Source organism: Panicum hallii, chromosome 9, assembly GCF_002211085.1.
Source record: "Panicum hallii strain FIL2 chromosome 9, PHallii_v3.1, whole genome shotgun sequence".
Classification (NCBI taxonomy): Eukaryota; Viridiplantae; Streptophyta; class Magnoliopsida; order Poales; family Poaceae; genus Panicum; species Panicum hallii.
In genome coordinates, this window is record NC_038050.1 from 21,518,324 (window position 1) to 21,540,313 (window position 21,990).

At 43.6% G+C, this 21,990-nt stretch overlaps 1 protein-coding gene across 2 annotated transcripts; it reads left to right on the forward strand.

Annotated features, from left to right (window-relative positions):
- Positions 1-11,455: 11,455 nt before the first annotated feature.
- Positions 11,456-19,798, forward strand: LOC112874333 (calmodulin-binding transcription activator 3-like). 2 transcript variants are annotated; one of them, XM_025937602.1, is made up of 13 exons: positions 11,456-11,727; positions 13,048-13,167; positions 13,772-13,887; positions 13,985-14,073; positions 14,228-14,270; positions 15,272-15,419; positions 15,543-15,665; positions 15,747-16,072; positions 16,688-17,065; positions 17,206-17,900; positions 17,997-18,537; positions 18,892-19,236; positions 19,367-19,798. In XM_025937602.1, exons 1-13 carry the CDS (start codon positions 11,682-11,684, stop codon positions 19,475-19,477), a joined length of 3,081 nt encoding a protein of 1,026 aa, XP_025793387.1. In that variant the 5' UTR covers positions 11,456-11,681; the 3' UTR covers positions 19,478-19,798. The 2 variants fall into 2 exon arrangements, with proteins under 2 accessions (XP_025793387.1, XP_025793388.1); XM_025937603.1 differs by having other exon boundaries at positions 15,546-15,665.
- The last annotated feature ends 2,192 nt before the right edge of the window (positions 19,799-21,990 follow it).

Genomic DNA, 21,990 nt, shown 5'->3' on the forward strand with positions numbered 1-21,990 from the left:
ACTATAAGACAAATTGAATTGATCAACTTAAAAGAATTTAAATTACAAAACAAATTTAGGCTTGAAAATTCCACATCAATTCATTAATTCATACTTAATCTTATGGATATTGCATATCAAAAATCATGATCACAAAGTTAACATGTAGGAACAAAATTGAAACTATGGATAGGATATTATACTCCCATGTCTTAGATTTAACATAGATTCAAAAGTATTTTGTTTCATATCGAACTTACTTAATAGAAGTTGTAGAGTTCAAAATTTAATTTCAAACAAAACTGGTTTTGTAATTTTTGGAATTTTCTACAATTTTCTATTGAATTTACAAGCCAAAAATACCTCTCACATGAAATAACAAGCATCCATTTACTTCTATTTCAAACACAGCACAAACCATCTACTTTCATAACATGGTCATAAAACAAAAGTGATAGAGTTTGAAATAAGAATTCAAGTCCAACTGGTTTCACATTTTTTTGAATTTTCTGTGATTTCCTAGGAATTTTCAAAGTTCAGCACATTGAAAAAGAAGGAGACCCAAAATCTTTCATTTAGACCCTTGGAAAGAGTTCAATCTTCGCGAACAGGTCCCTCTGCCATTGCCGGCCGGAGCAAGCTCGGTCTGGCTCCAATCCGGCGAAGGGGAGGCTCGGGTAGCAGGGGAAAGGGAGTGGGGAGCAAGAGGAAACTGCGACGTACTTGTTTGAGGGCTTGGCCGGGCTTGGGGAGGCCGGGAAAGGGCTCGCCGGCGGGAGGCAGGAGCGGCGGCGGCACGGTGGCATGGGGAGTTTGGCTGCGGCGTGGAAGAGGCACAAAGGAGTGGGGGAACAGCTTCAGGAGGTCCCGGAGCTGCTATATATAGGGAGGAGAGAGCGCGGGAGGGGCGCTAAGCCGACGGACCACGGCGGCGTGGAGAAGCCGGCCACGCAACGGCTCGGGCGGCGGCGAGAGACACGTGGGGCGCGAGGAAAAGCCACGGGAGCGGGCTAGGGCAAAGGGGCAGGCCTAGGGCGGCGCCTAGGAGTGAGGGGAGCGAGGGGGGGTGCACTGCCGGCTTGAATTCCGAGGAATTGCGGCGGCGGCGCAGGAACAGTAAAAATAGGGGAGCAGAGGAAAACAGCCTGAGGAAGAAGAAGGTTGGGGACGACTGGACCAAAATGTGATTTTCCAAAATTCCAGGGACCTATCTGTAAACCAGCGATAACTTTTAAGCTAGGGCTCAAAAGGAAAAGTGTTCAAAATGAAAGTTATAAAACTTTTCAAGATCTACAACTTTGTTTTAGGGTTTGAATTCAAAAACTCAAAGTATACAACTTTATTTTGAAACTTTGGACTAACTTTAAATTTTATAAAGATTTGTCCTTGTTACATATTTATACACATAACTTTGGGCCTTGATGCAAGTTTTCAGAACTGTTATGATTACTTGCATTCTTATAATTTGGCCCCTAGTAACTTTTGAAAATTACTTTTGTAACTCATGCATTTTGCACAAAAGGACTCATATTTTTATAAAATTACACATAGGGTCTTATTTCTACAAATACATCCAACCTTATACAAATCAACACATGCATTACATTTCATACCTAATGTGACACAAATTGACACCTAGGGTGTCACACTACTAGGTCCTGGCGTGACTTAAGTCCATCCTTTGTCTTACTCGGCATGCCCAGTAAGGTTCCAATGATGCTATCAAAAACATTCTTTGTTACATGCATCAAATCAATGTTGTGGCAAATTTCCATATCCTTCCAGTATGGGAGGTACTTGAAAAAAATCGATTGCTTCTTGAAAGTTGTGTCAGTTGAAGGGTCAGTTCTCTTTCTCTTTTCTCCTTTGTTTTTTTCCCCTTTCCGAATACAACCTGAATGTTTTTTACAATTTCAAAAATGAGTTTCCCGCTATAAGGCTTTGGTGCACCTTCACTTTCCAGTTCATTGTTAAATTCCTCTTTCATCTTTCGGTACTTATGCTGCTTCATCAAGAACCGTCTGTGTCCCATGAACACCAACTTCTTGGATGATTTAAGGTATAAGGAAGCAGTTCCATCCACGCACACTACACAACCATTCTTTCCTTTGGTCTTTTGCCCTGAAAGTGTGGCGCCCCCGGGAGAATCATGGATGGTAACAAATATAATTGCTCTTAGGTTGAAATACTCCTGGCGATACTCATCCCATATTCGAACTCCTTCATTCCAGAGCTTCGCCATATCTTCCATAAGAGGTTCCAGGAACACATCAATATCAACACCAGCTGCTTTCGGACCTTGAATAAGAATAGTCAACATAATGTACTTCCTTTTGTGACACAACCATGACGGAAGGTTGTACATCGTCAGAGTCACGGGCCAGGTGCTATGTATACTTCTTTTTTCACCAAATGGATTCATTCCGTCTGTACCCAAAGCAAATCTTACATTTCTGATTTCTGTGGCAAACTCAGGATACATATGATCAAAAGTTTTCCACTGTGATGCATCAGCAGGGTGTCGAATCTGTTTGTTATTCTGCTTGCGACTTTCAGCATGCCAGCGCATAAGCTCAGCCTCCCTAGGGTTTGAGAACAAACGCTTCAAGCGATCAATTACTGGAAGATACCACATCACCAAAGCTGGGATCTTTGACCTCCTGTTGCCATCCATGTCATCAAAAGTGTCATCATCAATTTCAGGTCCGATAGCGGCTTTCTTGTGTCTATTTATCTTCGCGATTTTGCTCACACACTCTTGATTGTAGCTCTTCATGTATCGACTGACATTGCAAACTGGGCATCTTGTTGCGTTCTCAAACTCACCACGATACAGAATACAATGGTTCAGACATGCATGAATTTTTTGCACACCCAGAGCTACGGGAGATATAAGCTTCTTCGCTTTATAAGTGTTGGTTGGTAGTTTGTTGGGTTTTGGTAGGAGTTGGGACAGAAATTTTAAAAGATCTGTGAAGCTACTATCAGACCATCCGGCGCTAGCCTTCAACTTAAGAAGTTCAAGAACTGTACGCAGTGTAGTAAACTCTTTGTCACAGCCCTTTGATTCATCATATAAAGGTTCTTTTGAGGCACTTTCCAGACCCTCCAATTTAGGTAGATCTTTCTTCTGTGATCCCATAGAACTCAACATTTCTGGATCCATATGGCGCAACATGTCTTCGCAATCAAATTCTACAAAATCTTGATTGGCATCCACAGAATCCACTTTACCATCCTTTTTAGCTAACATTCCCACAGCACTTTCGTCATTACCAAGCACTTCACACGGATCCAGCTCACCATGTTCTGTCCATATCGTGTAATTGTTTTTGAACCCTCTTTTGAGCAGATGTGATTGGATTGCTCCTGTATCTCTCCAAGCTACCTTATTATCACAATCGATGCATGGGCACAATATCTCCTTACTTTTTCGCATATTCGCGTGCTTGTTGGCCGCTTCAATAAAGCTTCTGATTTCGAATGTACGACGGATGTGGTCTTGGCACATTGTACATCCAACCTCGGTCCATTGCCTATCCCTATATTGATTAACGTAAATTGAATTCAAGACCATATGACGATAGGTACATGACAGTGAAACAAGATCATATCGATAGGTACATGACAGAAGTCTGAATCTTCAAAATTCTATGCCATGAACTACAAAAACCCCTAATTAATTGAATTCGATCACTAAATCATGAACGAATGTGCATAAACTAAAGCAACAGACAAATTTGATGAGGATACCTTGCGGCTTGGGGTCGGTTCATCAGCTCGTGGACGCGCGGCGCTCTGCTCGGGGACAGCAGCTCGTACACGGCGCGACGCTCGGGGACGGCGGCAGCTCCTGGACGGCGCGACGCTCTGGGACGGCGGCAGCTCGTGGACGTACGGCGTGGCGCTCTGGGCCGGCGGCGGTAGCTCGTGGACACGAATCGGCGCTCGGGGCACGCGGCGCCAGCCCGTGGACGGCGCGGCGCTCGGGGCCGCGGCGCTCGTGGACGGCGCGGCGCTCGGGGCCGCGGCGCTCGTGGACGGCGGCGGCAGCTCGTCCCACGTCAGCCTTGGCGACGCTGTTAGGCAACGGTAGAAACTCGAAAGGGTTCCTCTGCAACTCGATTCCAACCAGTTCATAATGTACACACACCACAAGCGGATATAAAACAAAATCCGCTTGAGATACATGGAAACCGCTTGTGATGTAGATCTTCACAAGCGCTTTTTCCTTGACGACCGCCTGTGATGTAGAACATCACAAGCGCTTCTTCCTTCACGACCGCTTGTGACGTGGAACATCACAAGCCTTTTTTTCCTTCCCGACCGCTTGTGAAATAGCTTGCGATGCGCTTTTCCTTCCCAACCGCTTTTTCCTTCCAGTCCGCTTGGGATAACTTTTATCAATTTTTGGTCTTATGAAATTTTGTTTTAGAATAATCTGTGTGTGAACGTTGGATAAATCTTTTGGTACAATTTCTACATATCATATAGTGCATGAGTGTCGCTGCATAGAATTTTCATGAATTTTTGAGTTCGGTAACTATTTAATTGTATTTAAATGAATTTCTACATGCTTCTTGAGAGTAATTCGAACTTGAACTAAGACTACAAACAATATGTCTCAAAAAAATTCCTGAAAAATATATATTATTTGATGTGTTATAGTATTGACTAATTTCCAGAAAATGATCCAAAATTTAATTGTTTATTTACTAAAAAAGGTACCTTTGCTCTATGTGATGGCAACAAATAAAACTAATAATATGGATTTTTTGTCCAAAAAATCTATAACTTGACATGGCATCATACTTTAGGTTACTGAACTCCTAAAAAAAAATCACTTTATTTAGACAAACTTGGAAACATACTTGTTCATAGGATCACAAGTAAGAGTCACATGGTTAATTTAAAGTCAACTAAATCAATGATCCTATGAACAAGTGTGTTTCCAAAATTGTCGAAATCAAGTGATTTTTTTTCTAGAAGTTCAGTAACCTATAGTATGATGCCATGTCAAGTTATAGATTTTTTGGACAAAAAATCCATATTATTAGATTTATTTGTTGCCATCACACAGAGCAAAGGTACCTTTTTTAGTAAATAAATAATTAAATTTTGGATCATTTTCTGGAAATTAGTCAATACTATAACACATAAAACAATATATATTTTTCAGGAATTTTTTTGAGACATATTGTTTGTAGTCTTAGTTCAAGTTTGAATTACTCTCAAGAAGCATGTAGAAATTCATTTAAATACAATTAAATAGTTACCGAACTCAAAAATTCATGAAAATTCTATGCAGCGACACTCATGCACTATATGATATGTAGAAATTGTACCAAAAGATTTATCCAACATTCACACACAGATTATTCTGAAACGAAATTTCATAAGACCAAAAATTGATAAAAGTTATCCCAAGCGGACTGGAAGGAAAAAGCGGTTGGGAAGGAAAAGCGTATCGCAAGTGGTTTCACAAGCAGTCGGGAAGGAAAAGGTGCTTGTGATGTTCCACATCACAAGCGGTCATGAAGGAAGAAGCGCTTGTGATGTTCTACATCACAGGCGGTCGTCATGGAAAAAGCGCTTGTGAACAGATGGATGCCTATGTGTCCCACGCAGGCGCGCCCCAAACAAATTTTCATCTCCCTCCCGGAGGCGCGCTGCCAGACAAAATTTTCATCACCCGCCTACCGCGCCAGCCGTGTCCATCCCCGCCGCCATCCCCTTGCCGGCTGGAGGGCCGCGCCATCCTCGAGCCGAGCGGAGCGCCGCCGTCCCCGAGTGGAGCGCCGCCGTCCCCGAGGGGAGCGGCTCCATCCCCGAGCGGAGTGCCACCGTGCCCTAGCGGAGGCCCGCCGTCCCCGAGCGGAGTGCCGCCGTGCCCGAGCGGAGGGCCGCCGTCCCCGAGCGGAGCGGCGCCGTCCCCGAGCGGAGTGCCGCCGTGCCCTAGCGGAGGGCCGCCGTCCCCGAGCGGAGTGCCGCCGTCCCCGAGCGGAGGGCCGCCGTCCCCGAGCGGAGCACCACCGTCCCCGAGCCCAGTGCAGCAACGGTTGTACCTGTTCCTGTTGGCCTTCTCGTAGTTGATTCTCTGCCTCACAGTTCACATATACGTACATCAATTGTTCTTCCTAGATGCTGCTCTAGTGCACTGGCCTTTACAGAATGCAGTTGTTCTTCCTAGATGATAACAATACATGAACTGCCTCTTATATTAACCTCTATTTGTTAGCATGAACTGCCTCTTATGTTCTGAGATAGCATGTATTCTTGATCTGAATTGCATTGATTCATCCTTTTCAGTTACATAGAATTAGCTTAAATTTTTCTACTGATGTGCAGTGCTTATATTTGTTACTAGGATGGATGATATGGACTTGACCGGTGTCTGTAACAAATCTAATGAAGACGCGACCAGACTCCATTAGCAGACATCAAGCAGTTCTAGTGAAGGCAGCGGGGAGGAGGATAGTCCTAGTGATGACAATCCTTCAACACCCATACCTCGGAGACAGAGAAAAACTTCAGATGAGCTTGATGCTGACTATATTCCCAACGAAGAGGAGGTAAATAGAAATCAGCCTGATAACTTAAATTATGTAGCATCTAAAATATGTCCATATATTAAAGGCCATCAATTGTTTGAATATATAGGTCTCAAATGAAGAGAAGAAAGAGGAGGCATGCTCTACAGGAAACACAGAGGAAGCTCGAGTGGCTGAATCATCTGTTTCACAGAAGCGGAAACGAGAGCCACGAGGTCCCAATCAGCTGAAGGCCGGTGCAGTCATGTACATAACAAAGCTCAATGCAGAGGGGTTTCCTGAAGAACCACTTGATGTGGTTACAAAGTTCCGAAATGCCTGTGGGGCTATTGTCAGAGATATAGTGCCAATCACACTTAAGAAGTGGAAGGATTTGGATGAGAACACCCGCAATAGGCTATGGGCTAAGATGTCAGAGTCATTCAGGGTCCCGAAAGGCACGGAGGATGCAGTAAGGAAGTCGATGCTCTCTGCTATGGCCAGGAGGTTTCGTGGGTGGAAGGTTGAGATGAATAGGGATTTTGTTAAGAAGAACAGGGTTCCTCCGCCGAAGAAAATGGGGAAAATCACACAAGCTCAGTGGGAGGAATTTGTTCGTCAGAAGACCGAACCGAAGGCCAAAGAGCTGAGCAAAACTAATTCTCAGAGAGCAAAGCAGAACAAACACCCCCATCGCCTCGGGTCAATCGGATATCTCCCTAAAGCAATGGAGTGGAACAGGATAATTGAGGAAGCTATGGCCAATGGCACTTTGGACCCATTATTAAAAGATATCGATGAGCGAGCTCTTCGTTGGATCTTAGCTCGTGCAGGTTTGACTAATGAGGGCAAACTGTTGCATCCAGAATTGGTTGGTGAAGTTGCAGAAAAAGTTCAAGAATATGCAGAAAAGAGAAAGAAGGGCGAGTTTAAGCCTCGGAGGGAGAATGATATACTAACTACAGCACTTGGCACTCCTGAACACACTGGATGGGCTCGGGGAATCTCTTCTAAGATTTCCTGGAGAGAGGCATTTCCAGAGTATGCAGCATCATACAGGAAACATGAGAAGGCGAAAAGGACCCTTGAAGAGGCTATTGATGAAAGGGTACAGAAGGCTATTAATGAAGCAATGAAGAGAATGAAGGAAACAGGATGTGTACCAAGTGAACAGCATCCAGGCCCCATGAGTCCACCTGTAGTCCCTAGCAGTGTAGGATCTGTGCAAAGCTTGGGATCGGGCACCAAGTTCCCTATAGACTTCATTGTTGAGGACACGCCTTGCCGTCTTCATATTCCAATCAATCGATCTGGGACAAAAACAAAACAGGCTGCTATTGGTGTGGTAAAACCAGGACTGCTTTGCTGCAATGATAGTCCTGTTCCGCCATTCTATGCTGTGGTCCAAGTTCTAGAGATCACAGATAGAGGTTGTGAAGATTGGGAGATAGACTATCCAGTTGAGGGGATCATGACTTTGCAGCAAGCAGTGAATAAGTTGGTCCTTTGGCATCGACGCGACATTAAGTTGGGTGATGAGCTGATCTCAAGCCCCCTATCGCGTCATAAGTCACCAACACCAACTTCAACACCCATGCAATAGAAAGATAGTTCAATCCCCATGGTGCAGGAAAGTATAGCACCGGCCTCCCACAAAACTAGTGAAACAGTCATATCACCTCTGAAGAAGGCAGTTGAGGAGGGGGATGTGGACAGAATTGTTCCTCAGAATGTTGATGCTGACATTAGAAAGGAAGCAAAGGTTGACACCAATATTGCAGGGCCAAGTACTTCAAAGAAAATTCATCAACAAATAGCCACTGACAATGTCAAGAAACCGACAGAAGTTGTGACACGCTACTTGGAAAGGTTGAAGAGAGTTATGACAGATCAGTCAAAAGCAGAATCAGCATCTTGTGGAGTACGCACACGGTCCCAATTAAAAGACAAGCTCGAGGTATGGGAAGAAGATGGAATGATTCATACTCGAGATTCATTACGTCTTAAAGTCGATATCCCGATATACAAGAAGGAGGATGTTCCTCCTAAATTTGTGAATGGGAGGCCGTTCTTGACAATGGTGCAACTTTCTAAGTTGTCGGCTGCAGAGATTACAATGCATGAGTGGTACATGGTGGCTAGCAACAAACACAAACTCGAGGGCTTCTCATATGTTGTGCCAGATGATGCATTTTGGAGCAAAGATAATGTAGATGCTGTGCGGCATTTATTCTTTGACGATCTGTGGTCGTTGTACCATCGAAAAAGGATGGAAACCAACTACTTAACCCTCTTTTGCTTGTAAGTACCTCTAAACTTTAATGTCTGTTAGTTTTGTACAGCACAGATTCTAACAATTATTGCTTCTTACATGTAGGATGCAGTACATAGATGGTAAGAAGAAACAACTTCAGACAGGGTTTCTTGATCCATTGATGATATCCCAAGCTCGCTACAAAGAAGTTGTTCGGAGACATGGAGAAGAATACAAAGACCTTGATGATGATGAATTTGAGAGAGCAGTAAAAAAGAATCAAAGAAAAAAAATGAGGCTAATGGCAGCATACATCGGGCGAGCCATGTACAATCATGTACAACATGGCAAGGAGTTAATAATAGCTCCGCACCACTTTAAGTAAGTTCTCCACATGGTTTTGAACTACAAATTATGGCAATCGTGATCTTAACATGTGTTTTCGTATATGTATATGTAGTGACCACTACATTTGTATCAAGATCTTTCCAAAGAGTGGTACAGCCATGGTCTTCGACTCGCTGAGAATGGAAAAGGATGCATATAATGACTTCTTGAGGATTTTAGAGAAGTATGACTATTTTACACTTGTACTTACAACTTAGCAAATGTATTCTCACAATGGTATTCTTATATGCAGCGCATACCGTTTTTATTACAAAGATCTTGGCGGCGAGCATCCAGAGGACAAGCCTAATTTGTCAATATCATTATGTTCAACCAGTCAGAAACAACCTCCTGGTACTGTCCTGTGCGGTTATTATGTATGTGAATGGAGTCGTGTCAACCATGAGGATGTAAGTTCCCTATCATTGTCTATGTTTCAATTTTTTTTATTGCAGCCCATGACATTACTATTACAAAGCACCTTTTGCTTTCATTCCAGGTTTCTAAATCCAACATCAAGGATGAATCGCAAGGAAGAGATATGGCTACTGTCGGCGTGGCTAAGGTTGTAAGAGACTTGCTTTCCTTTTTGCACCGTGAAGTTCTTCCCCCAAATGGACTACTCTTCAATGAAAAGGGAAAGTTGTCTGATCTTCCAGAATTGTACAATCTAGCTCACAGTGTTTAGATCTTGAATTTGTTTAGCTTATGTCATGTGTGGGCTGTTCTTCAATGTTGATGTATGGACTTGAACTTGAGCTGCTGTAAATTATGGTTTGGTGATAATACTATTGTTGTCGTTCTGTGAATGTGATCTGTGATTTGTATGAATTTGTATATCTATTTGCTGTATGAATCTGGATATGATTTGTGAATGCAAATTGAATTTGGATATGAATCTGGACATATTAAACCGCTTGTGATGTGTTAGATCACAAGCGTCTGGGCTTGCAAACCGCTTGTGATATGTATTTATCACAAGCGGCTGGGCTTAAAACCGCTTGTGATATGTTCCTATCACAAGCGGATTGGCTTACAAACAGCCTGTGATATGAATTTATCACAAGCGGCTCGGCTCAAAACCGCCTGTGATATGTTCCTATCACAAGCGGATTGGCTTATAAACAGCCTGTGATATGTTCGTACCACAAGCGGTTTTTCTTTCAACCCGCCTGTGATGTCTCTGAAACACAAGCCCAGTGTTTGTTTCTCACAAGCGGTCTGTTTGGACCAAACCGCCTGTGATGTTGGCCTATCACAAGCGGTTTGTTTGGAAGAAACCGCCTGTGATGATGGCCTATCACAAGCGGTTTGTTTGGAAAAAACCGCCTGTGATGTGTGTCTATCTCAAGCGGTTTTTGATCGACCGCCTGAGATGTTGTTTTACATCACAAGCGGAGCGTCTCAAGCGGTTCCTGAAAGCGCTTGTGTAGAGGCTAACCGGACCGCTTGCGTAGAGCTTTATTGTAGTAGTGTTTCCTTCCGTTCCGACTAGTCCTACTACGGTACAAATAGTTACAACTGATATAAAGCGTGAGCCATGTCCCATCCTTATCCTAAAATATATACGCTATGTGCGCAGCCCCGTGGCTCCGAATCTGATAATCACCTTGACCTAGATCAGGGGAAGGGGGGCAAAGTGTCGACAAGACACCATTGAAGCGGATAGCATAGCACACTGAAGTCACGCAAGCCATGACTCGTTGCACCCATGAACTTTGAAAGCCCAGCTTCAAAAGAATGTCGTAAGCTTTTGATGAATCCAACTTATATGCACAAAAATCTCCTCTTTCATCAGCATTACCATCGATCGCATGTATACATTCAAAAGCAATGCGCATTATCTGTAATCATTCTTCCTGGAATAAAAGCGCTTTGGCTCGGCGAAATTATACCTGCAGCAGTGGTCGTAGACGGTTTACAATGCACTTTGTATCTCTTGGCTTCGTGCTGCTACGATCGTCCAAAATCTTTGTACCAGCACCTTGTTTTTTTTTTCATTCCTCTCGGGTCGACCTGCTGGCGAGAGGCCGGTCATAGAGGTCAAGCACGAGAGAAGCTTCCATGCAGGCAAGCACCGACCCGCTCCGCTGCTGCCTGTACTGTACGTCTGTACTGTACTGTCCCGACCACCGGACAAGGGCCAGGAAGATTCCTTAATCCAGGGGCAAAAAGGTCATTCGTCCCCACTCTAATCACCAAGCCCCTGCACCAGTCGCTCCCTCCTCCCCTTTGTGTCGATGACCCCATCCGCGGCGGCTAAGCTCTGAGCTAAACCACCCCCCCCCCCCCCCCCGCTTCAGAGTGAGAGAGAGAGAGAGAGGAAACGTACTCCGTTTCAACTTTCCCCAACGCCCGAATCCCGCAGAAATCACACCCTTCCTCCCTCCCTTTCACGCTCACGCGCACGCGCTCGCCCTCGCTCTCCGATCCCCAGGCGAGCGAGGGCCTCGGCTGCCCGCTCCCCCTCGCCCAACGACCCCGGTCGAGCCTGTTGCATGCTGCGCGGCCGCCGCCCGTGAGCCCGATCGATGGCATCGGCGGAGGCGCGCCGCCTCGCGGTCGTGCCAAAGCTAGGTGAGCCGTTCCGTTCCCCCCTCCCGCGATCACCCCTGCTCCTTGTTTGGTCCCGACTCCTGAGGTGGTTCGATCCGATCTGAGTGGCCTGCTCGTTCCGGTCAACGCTCCGGTCGTGGTCAACCGGGCAGCCCCAACAGGGGAGGCGCGGGTGTACGGACGCCGGGAGATGCGGGTGTCGCCAAGTAGGAAGTCTCTCTCCGCGTCGCGGCCGCGGGTCTGGGCTTTCCCGCAAGCTATCGGGAGTAGTATGGGATGTTTGGTGGTTCGTGTTGGCGCCGGCTCGGAGGTGTCGGAAAGTGGACCGTGCTGGATCGCTGCACTTCTCAGAGGGAGCCACTGCAAGCAGTGGAGTATTCCGCAAATAATTGGCGGATAGGTGCGGGGAGCTAGGTGCCATGGAGATTTCGGGATGGGTTTGGTGCACTATGGCGGGGATTTGGAAGTAGGCTGGATCTTATCTATGCACTCTCTAGTGAATTTCCCGGTTTTAAGCAGAGCTCCGGTCCGGGCCTCTGACAGCACAAGGATGAGGAAAACCTGCTTGTGCTGAAGGGTTTGCTTTTAGCAGCATTGATGTGCTGACATGCTGGGAAATACACAAGGTCGGGGTTCGTTACATTAGGAAGGTCTGCTTGCATGAAACGTGCAGTAGGGTGGTTTGGGCTGCCACCCTGTTTGGGATTTACATCCCGCGATAGTCATTTTTAGTCACTGTTTCAGGTAAGAGTGCCTCTTTTGGTTTGGAGGAGGATTACCTCTGTTTTTCGCTAAGCTTCTTTATGCTTTGTGAGGAATATGGTGCGTGTCAGGTTGAGAACATTTGTGTGGTTTACCTGAAAATTGGGCTTTTGATAGAGTTGAGGTCAGGCCCCCGTAAACTTTTATTGCTCCTAAGTAAAGACCTCTTTCCATCAAATCTTCTGTTCTTAGTGGAAAATAGGCGTAGTATCAAAGTTGCTTTCAGACAACGACAAATTACTAGTTTTGGTTAGTTGCACTTTACCTTAGGTTTCACAGCCATAAGGTCTTCAAAGACCCTGGTTGACTTTGTGACAGGTGATGTTCTGCAATTCCGACCATAAACATCTGTTTTGTGAATTTTTCTAGTAATATTTTGTGAATGTGTTATGGACGTTGATAGGGATTCATGGATTGTCAGGACATAACCTAGTCTATCACAAAAAAGGACCTACTGCTCTGAGCTAAAACAATCGTGTCACATTCATTTTGTGGAAACTTTGGAATATCTTTGATGACAATTTGGAACAATCTATGTTGCTTTGCTTTTTTTAACTGTATTTTATGATATGTGAACAGATATCGAGCAGATACTGAAGGAGGCTCAACACCGATGGTTACGCCCGGCTGAAATATGTGAAATACTTAAAAACTACAGGAACTTCCGTATTGCTCCAGAACCACCAAACAGGCCACCAAGTATGACATCCTTTTCCTACATCGAACAGTGATGTGGCTTATTTGTGTTTTAACATAAAAGTAATTTTACCTGGTGCATCACCAAGAGTTCTGAAAGCCCAGCTGATGATATGCCATTTTAGTAGCTCCATTGCTGCATCAGTTCTGATTGCGTATAAATTTGTTTAGATTTTCCTATAGTAATTCAATACTTTTACATTCTGAGCTCTACCTGAGTTTTATTTTTTGTAGTTTGTTTATTACCCTTTCTTTACTAAACGTTTCTGTGTTTTTCCAGAATTATTTTGTGATATAAAGGTAGGTAAGATATGTCGTATTAAAGTAGGGTTGCAATGATTGGTAGGATAATCCACTTGTCAGCTTGCATGTGTCTGGTACTACACAATTCTACTGTCAGAAAATTTAACATCCCTTGACCTTTGTGTCAATATACTTAAAACTTCTCGTACTGTTCTGTGTTTTTTGCCAGATATTAGTATCTAATTGTGTCTGTAACACAGATACCTTCAATAATGTTGCTCATAAAGTTGATGGAGAGTCACACTAGTATCAACATAATGTGCAATTTAATCTTGCTTGCTAACATTATTCGTGGCTTGCCTAGGTGGTTCACTTTTTTTATTTGATCGGAAAGTATTGAGGTACTTCAGGAAGGATGGCCATAATTGGCGGAAGAAAAATGATCAAAAGACTGTCAAGGAAGCCCACGAAAGGCTGAAAGTAAGCCATTTTGGCTATACTTATCTCCAGTGACAGTTATCCATTTTGTTAGTTGTCAACAGTAAATCACAAATAAATTTATTATTCATAATTGCAGTCTGGAAGTATTGACGTGCTTCACTGTTACTATGCCCATGGGGAAGATAATATAAACTTCCAAAGGAGGACTTACTGGATGCTGGAAGAGTAAGTGGATAACTATGCTAGAGTCCCTGTTGCATGAATATGAATGCATGAATCTGTGTCATATGCACACCAAGTTCAACTGCATTATTTTAGGTGTTCATGTTGACCAAATCGAATACAAATTTGAACAACCATTTTCTTTATTATTTTGCAGGGACTTTATGCACATTGTACTTGTGCATTATCTTGAAACAAAGGTAACACTGATCTGGTGCACTCATTTTCTTTGTGCTTAGTGTGGTTCTCTTTGTGCAGTGACTTTTATTTCTTTGCCCAGTGTCCAATATGTAGAGTGAAGTGCCTTGTTGTAAGGAATGTGTGTTTGAACCGCTGTTGAAAAAAGCGACGTCTAGGCGACCTTGAGTGGTTTAGGATTTGATCAATGCATGAAAGTGGGACAAAAGATGGAGAAATAGTCACATAACTCATGACTGTATGATAATGTCAAATTCTTTGTATTAGTGAACCAATTTTCCTCTATCTAACATAGGATTAGTCTAGCAGCCCATAAAAAGTACAAACGCCTAGCCTTGCCTAGGCACTAGGGTGAGCCTGACCGCCTGCCTAGCGCCTAGCTATTTTTGAAACCTTTGTTGAACTAGTTTTGTATTTATTCTTCTTCTTTAATGAAACGATATGCAGCTCACCTGTATATTCGGGAGAGAAGAAAAAGAAGTGTCAGTTTTACTGTATGACAATCTGCTAGCTGGGTTTTACAATTTTGCATCCCAGAGAACCAACGTTTGAGGCTTTGAGCCATACAAATTGGATTTACAAGACCCTTTCTTGAATGGTAACTCAGAAAAAAAAAGTTAGTGCTGGTTTTCAAAACAGAATAAATCTGTTGCTGATGGTGGTGCTGTGAACTATTGAACTCTTAACTAAGAAAAAACACAAGAAAATGCTATGTTTCTAAATTTTCCATTTTCCAGGAGGGTTGTCAGAAGCTAGTTGAAGCTTGATAGTGGAACACTATTCTGTTATAAGTTATTATAGACTAAGAAAGAGTTTGTCCAATCTGCTTTTTGTTCATAGCCTCATATCGTCAAGTTTATGTCATGTTTCTTGTTTCAATTTCGAATCTTGAAGAAAAATGATCATAGCATGTTATATTGAGAATGGTTTTGCCTCACCTATTTGCTCTTGCAAGAAGTTGCATAAGTTATTTTTCTTCTGATGGTGTGGATATGACTTTCAGGGTGGGAAGTCGTCTCGTGCTAGGGTAAATAATAACATGATTCAAGAAGCAGCTGTGGATAGTCCTTTAAGTCAATTACCCTCACAGACTATAGAGGGTGAAAGCTCACTTAGTGGACAAGCCTCAGAGTACGAAGAAGCAGAATCAGGTAGGAAGTTATGGCTGTTTTCTGGTCTTATGTAATGGCAGTTAAAAGTACCATGCGGCTAAAATAGTTTACTGATACATATTCCAATTATGCACAGAATATCTAAAGCAAAATTCGGTGCAGCAGATATTTATTCAGGAGGAGCCGGATACCACTCTTTCACTCGGGTGCAGCAGCATGAAAATGGAACTGGACCCGTGATAGATTCTTCTGTCTTCAGCTCATACACACCTGCTTCATCTATAGGTAATCACAGTTCGATCAAACTTTATGTGCTTTGAACCTTAGTGTAGTGATCGCAATCCGTTCTTTGCCACAAAATTACAGGCAATTATCAGGGGCTGCATGCCATGACACAAAATACAAGCTTCTATCCTGGTAACCAACATAGTTCTCTGGTTCTTAATGGATCAAGCACGGGGGTTGCAACGGACGGGTATGCAAATCAAACTGATCTTACATCGTGGAATCCGGTGATAGAACTAGACAATGGGCCTGTCCAAATGCCTCTCCAGTTTCCTGTTCCTCCTGAGCAAGGCACTTCCACGGAAGGCTTGGGAATCGACTATTTGACATTCGACGAAGTATATTCTGATGGCCTCAGTCTCAAGGATATTGGCGCTGCAGGAGCTGGTGGAGAATCATTTTGGCAGGTATGTTGGTCTGCCATTCTGTACAATGATACTTATGAAGACTGCTATGCTATATTATCCATGATTCCATGATATGAACTAGTCATTTCTCATATAATCATAACTGATATTTTTGTTGTTTACCTCAACCAATATGGGAAATGAAAAGTTAGTAATTGCCATCATCAACAATCATGATAATTTAACTGCACATTTACCTGTATCTACAAATGCTTTTGCAGTTTTCCATTTTTTTACACTCTTTATGGTTATAGAGGCAACACTGTTCAGTCTACAAACTGTACAATGTATATCCATCTACTCTACCAGCTACAACTAGTACAATTAATTACATAAGTCATACCTTATCTAAGTTCTCCAAGGCATTATAAATTCAAATTCATACATTTTGATCTGATTTTTTATTCCAATGATCATTAGAATTTGTATAATTATTATGGCATTACATTGCTTCCTTAAGAGGTGCTTTACTTACTAATGAGTATTTTTTGTTCAATAAAATACAGTGAGAACACTTCAAATAAGCAGCATACTGTATTTAACTGTTTTCACTTGGTTCTTTTGTTTGGTATAATTTGTATTTAACTGTATCTAACTGAATTTGTTGCATTTCAGTTCCCTAGTGCTACAGGTGATTTGTCTACAGCAGAGAACAGCTTCCCACAACCAAATGATGATTCTCTGGAGGCAGCCATTGGCTATCCGTTTTTGAAGACTCAGTCATCCAATCTATCTGATATCCTAAAAGACAGCTTTAAGAAAACTGACAGTTTTACAAGATGGATGAGCAAAGAGCTTCTTGAAGTGGAGGATTCCCAAATTCAATCTAGTTCCGGGGCGTACTGGAGCACTGAACAAGCAGATAGTATCATTGAAGCATCAAGCCGTGAGCCGCTGGATCAGTTCACTGTTTCCCCAATGCTCTCGCAGGACCAGCTCTTTAGTATAGTTGATTTTGCTCCAACCTGGACTTATGTGGGGTCAAAGACTAAGGTATGGTGCAATGAGTGGATGGTTTATTCGTAGTTTGTTCCTAAGCTTGAAAATCATGCATTTGACAGGACTTTGCCCTGATGGTTCTAATTGAAGTATTTTTGCGCATGTTCTCACCGAATGTCTTGCGTGCCATGCAGATTTTAGTTACTGGTAGCTTCCTGAATAACAGTCAAGTCACTGAGAAATGCAAGTGGTCATGTATGTTTGGAGAAGTTGAAATTCCAGCAAAAATTTTAGCAGATGGTACTCTTCTCTGTTATTCGCCCCAGCATAAACCTGGTAGAGTACCTTTCTATATCACCTGCTCCAACAGGTTGGCCTGCAGTGAAGTGCGAGAGTTTGAATTCCGACCAACTGTCACCCAATACATGGACGCTCCTAGTCCACATGGTGCAACAAACAAAGTTTATTTCCAGATACGTCTTGATAAACTGTTGTCCCTTGGACCAGATGAATACCAGGCAACTGTATCCAACCCCAGCCTGGAGATGATTGAATTAAGCAAGAAGATAAGTTCACTAATGACGACCAATGATGAGTGGTCCAACTTGTTAAAGTTGGCTTGTGATAATGAGCCTTCTACTGATGATCAGCAGGATCAGTTTGCTGAAAACTTGATTAAGAATAAATTGCATGTCTGGCTTCTCAATAAAGTTGGTGTGGGTGGTAAGGGACCCAGTGTGTTAGATGATGAAGGACAGGGCGTGCTTCACTTAGCAGCTGCCCTTGGATATGATTGGGCTATAAGGCCAACGCTTGCTGCTGGCGTGAATATAAATTTCAGAGATGTTCATGGGTGGACTGCACTCCACTGGGCTGCCTTTTGTGGCCGGTAAGTTGTTATAGGTGACATCAGATACTACATTCATCTTCTTCGCTTTTTTTTTGGTATATTGATCATTTTGCAATGGTTCAACTTGTGATGCAGAGAGCGCACTGTAGTTGCGCTTATTGCCCTGGGAGCAGCTCCTGGAGCTTTAACAGATCCATCTCCTGACTTCCCTGAAAGTACACCAGCAGATCTTGCATCTGCTAATGGTCAGAAGGGAATATCTGGTTTCTTGGCGGAATCTTCTCTGACGAGTCATCTTCAGGCCCTCAATCTTAAGGAAGCTAATATGGCCGAAATATCTGGTCTGCCTGGTATTGGAGATGTTACAGAGAGAGATTCATTGCAGCCTCCAAGCGGAGATTCATTGGGTCCTGTTCGAAATGCTGCTCAAGCTGCTGCTCGGATATATCAAGTTTTTAGGGTTCAATCCTTCCAGAGGAAGCAAGCAGCTCAATATGAGGATGATAAAGGTGGATTGTCAGATGAGCGTGCCCTTTCACTCCTTTCTGTCAAGCCATCCAAGCCAGGGCAGCTTGATCCGCTGCATTCTGCTGCAACTCGTATACAGAATAAGTTCAGGGGATGGAAGGGGAGAAAGGAATTTCTTCTTATTAGGCAGCGAATTGTCAAGATCCAGGTATATAAATGCAGTGTACATGTCGTCATATTTTACAAGAATGTGTAATATTATCAAATATAAGAATCCAGCATGAAATTTGCTTCTGTTTCTCATTCCTTTGTTTGGAAGACATGGAAATTTATTGCCTGTTTGCCAACACTTAGTATCGATGAATTTCATAATTCAAAGGTAGCCTGCTAGCTCAACTTCTTCGGATGTTTAGGCATGTAATTGGCAGTATGGCAACATAGTGGGATATACATGCCATGCTATTTGAGAATTGTGTACAATATCTGGAATTGCTAGCTAGCCTGTACATCATCATATGAATGAGATTTTTTTTTAACCTTTTGTCTTTTGGTGTCTTGTTAGGCTCATGTGCGAGGTCACCAAGTGAGGAAGCATTATCGGAAAATAGTTTGGTCTGTTGGGATCGTTGAGAAAGTTATCCTGCGCTGGCGGCGAAGAGGGGCTGGGTTACGTGGGTTTCGGTCTACAGAGGGTTCATCAGAGGGCAGCAGTGGTGGAACAAGTAGCAATATGATCAAAGATAAGCCTTCTGGAGATGATTATGATTTCTTGCAAGAAGGACGAAAGCAAACTGAAGAACGGCTCCAGAAAGCTCTTGCCAGAGTGAAGTCCATGGCTGAATACCCGGAAGCAAGGGACCAGTACCAGAGGATTTTGACTGTTGTGTCAAAAATGCAGGAGTCCCAGGTAGTGTGTTGGATTATTCTTGGAATTTGATCTATATTCGAATGAGTCCGTCCCTGTCATTTTTAATTCCAAATGATAGTCGAATACTGTCATGAAGCACTGATGGCATTTTTGGCTGCTTGTATGACAGGCTATGCAAGAAAAGATGCTTGAGGAGTCCACAGAGATGGACGATGGTTATTTCATGAATGAATTGCAGGAGCTGTGGGATGATGATACACCTCTTCCTGGTTATTTCTAGTGTTGATGACTATTTTTTGAGTGCCTCTGTAGATTATTGCCTATTTCCTCGTAAACGCTACTACTGATTTGATGGTGCCCATGGCTGAGAACCTTGAATAGCATTGCAAAAGCATGATCATATATGCGTGGATTTGGGCTTAGTTGTGGCAGTTGTTTATTATGACATAGCCTTATGTACAGTAGAAACCTTATATATCGTTGAAGCAGCAGTGTATTTACAGTATGAAACTGATGTAAACATAGGGATCGTATCATATGAATTGTTAGCTGTGTGTGCGGCTTTTTTGGAGTTTGTGAGGGTTTCTTTGTTATGATTTCAGATTGCATTGTATGTGTTATCATCGTTTTTGTTGACTGTTGGTTAGCATGTTGCAGCGTCATAAAGGCCTGTCGTTCTGTTGGTTTGTATGCGATTGGTTCAGGGCGTAAGGTTTGGGCCAGGCCGAGGGCTGAACCAGGCGACGCTCAGTCCTCATGCAGGTGGTTCAGGGTCAGGTTGATTGTTTGATTTCACAATCTGACCGGGCTCCTTCGAGATTTTGATTGGCTGCCTGCGCAAGAATCAGTATGGTGACATTATCGCTTCTTGAATTCATTTGTAGGAAATCAAAATGTCTCTAGAAAAAAAAACACCAGGTTATCTTTCACAAACTGGAGCTACTAGAGCGAAATCTCAAAAAAGTGACATGTACTAGTTCTTCGGTGCTCGTGTAACACTCTAAATTTTGCATAACCTAAATAATATCAAAACTTGTTAGTTTGTGTTTAGTTTCGGTTAAGGTTTTAATTCTCTTTTCTTGAATTTAGAGCATTAACCAAAAATTTAAAAATTAATACTTAAATTAACAAACAGAAATATAGGATATACTAGGTTGTTTACACTCGAGCTATTGCATCTGTTCTTTTGTATTGTTGCTCTCAAATTTGAATTCAGTTCAATTTAAGTTTGTTTGAATTCTTTTGATCTACTCAATCCTTTTTCTTTCTCCTTTTCTCTCTTTTTTTTCTCTTTCTTTTCAGCCCAGCCCGGCTTCCCCCTTTTTCTCTTTCTCCCTTTCACTTCCCGGCCCAACATCGGCCTCTTTTCTTCCGCTTCCCCTCTATTCTTTTTGGGCCGCGCGTGCTCTTAACCGAACAGTCTATCGCCTTAGCATTTAGCAACCAACTGATCGGTCCAACCGCGCCTTCCCTCTTCTATCTTCCTCTTTCTTCCCCTCGGCACGACCTCTGTGACCGGCTCAACTTGCCTCCGACCAGCCCATTCCTCTCCCTCAGCCTAGTATGCCACCCCGTTGCACCCTCTCCCTTTCTCTCACCGACGTGAGGGACCTGCATGTCAGCTCCTTTTTCTACCTCCTGTCTCCAACCTGGACTCGTGCTCGAGTTCGAGCTCCTACCGTTCCTTTCTTGCCCTGCACACCAAGGTCGGCACCCGCATTATAAAAGGCGGCCTCCAGCACCACTTTTGGCCATCAAAATCCACTGATACCGCTTCAAGTCCTAGGGTATTTAGCCACCAAAGCTTGAGTTCGGCCACCCTATCGATCTACCCATCCTCCACGAGTTCGTCGATAAGAACCAACTCTGAAGCTTCCCTATAAGGTATAGAAGCGAACTGAGTCGTTTCCACTTTATTTTCCCTCTTTCCGAGATTAATTTCTCACCATAGTACCCGAGCCACCTTTTGCTGTTGCCGGTGCTATTCCAAATCTAACCTGCCACACTAAACCTCTCCATTGAGTTCCCCATCGCACTATCTTTCTTCTCGACCAAATCCCATTGAAAACGGTGCCCTATTGCTCGAACCCAAGCCATCTCCGGCGAACTTCGCCGCTAGCCACCGCCAGCTACCGCCGACTCCAGTAAAAGCCGTTTCCTCTCTCTTCTCCTTTACGTTGTAGCCATCCAATCCTTATCAAGGGCCTAGATCCGTAGCCGCGTGTCGGTCAACCAATTCAAACCGGGCCGCCCTATCTTTTTTGCATAAGAGCCCTCCAGTTTTTGGCGAATCCACTCGCAGTCCAGCTCTGTAGAAAAATAGTTAGAACTAAGTATTTTTTCTTTCTGTTTTAGCCCCTAAGGTTAAACAGAATCTGATGTCCTAGCTCTGCTCGTTTTTTCTCTAGCATCTGAGATTTAGGTTTAATTATATTTTAAACCTTTATTTCTTTAGATCTAACCTCCGTTTTAAACCTCAGTTTCTTTAGATCTCCCCTGGACCATGCACGGTTTCTTTAGATGTCCCTTGGGCAATGAATATTTTCCCCTAGCCCACTCGCTCCTTCTTTTCCCCCTCCCGGCCTGCTTGTGCACCGACCAAGCACGACTATCATCCCAAGCTGCCCCGCTTCCCTCCCCCGCATGCTGACATGTGGGGCCCCATCGCCAGCTCGTTCTTCCCCAGGCCGCCGGCCACTCGAACTCGGGTTTGAGTCAGCCCTGACTGAACATGATCCCTCTAGGCGTGCACGCCAAGGTCGATTGAACCAACCGACCTGCATGCCCCCTTCT

Coding starts and splice junctions, on each gene's coding strand:
- LOC112874333 (XM_025937602.1), top strand. CDS start 11,682: ATGGCATCGGCGGAGGCGCGCCGCCTCGCGGTCGTGCCAAAGCTAG. Junction 14,271..15,271: donor TGCATTATCTTGAAACAAAG/GTAACACTGATC, acceptor TATGACTTTCAG/GGTGGGAAGTCGTCTCGTGC. Junction 17,901..17,996: donor TGGGCTGCCTTTTGTGGCCG/GTAAGTTGTTAT, acceptor CTTGTGATGCAG/AGAGCGCACTGTAGTTGCGC.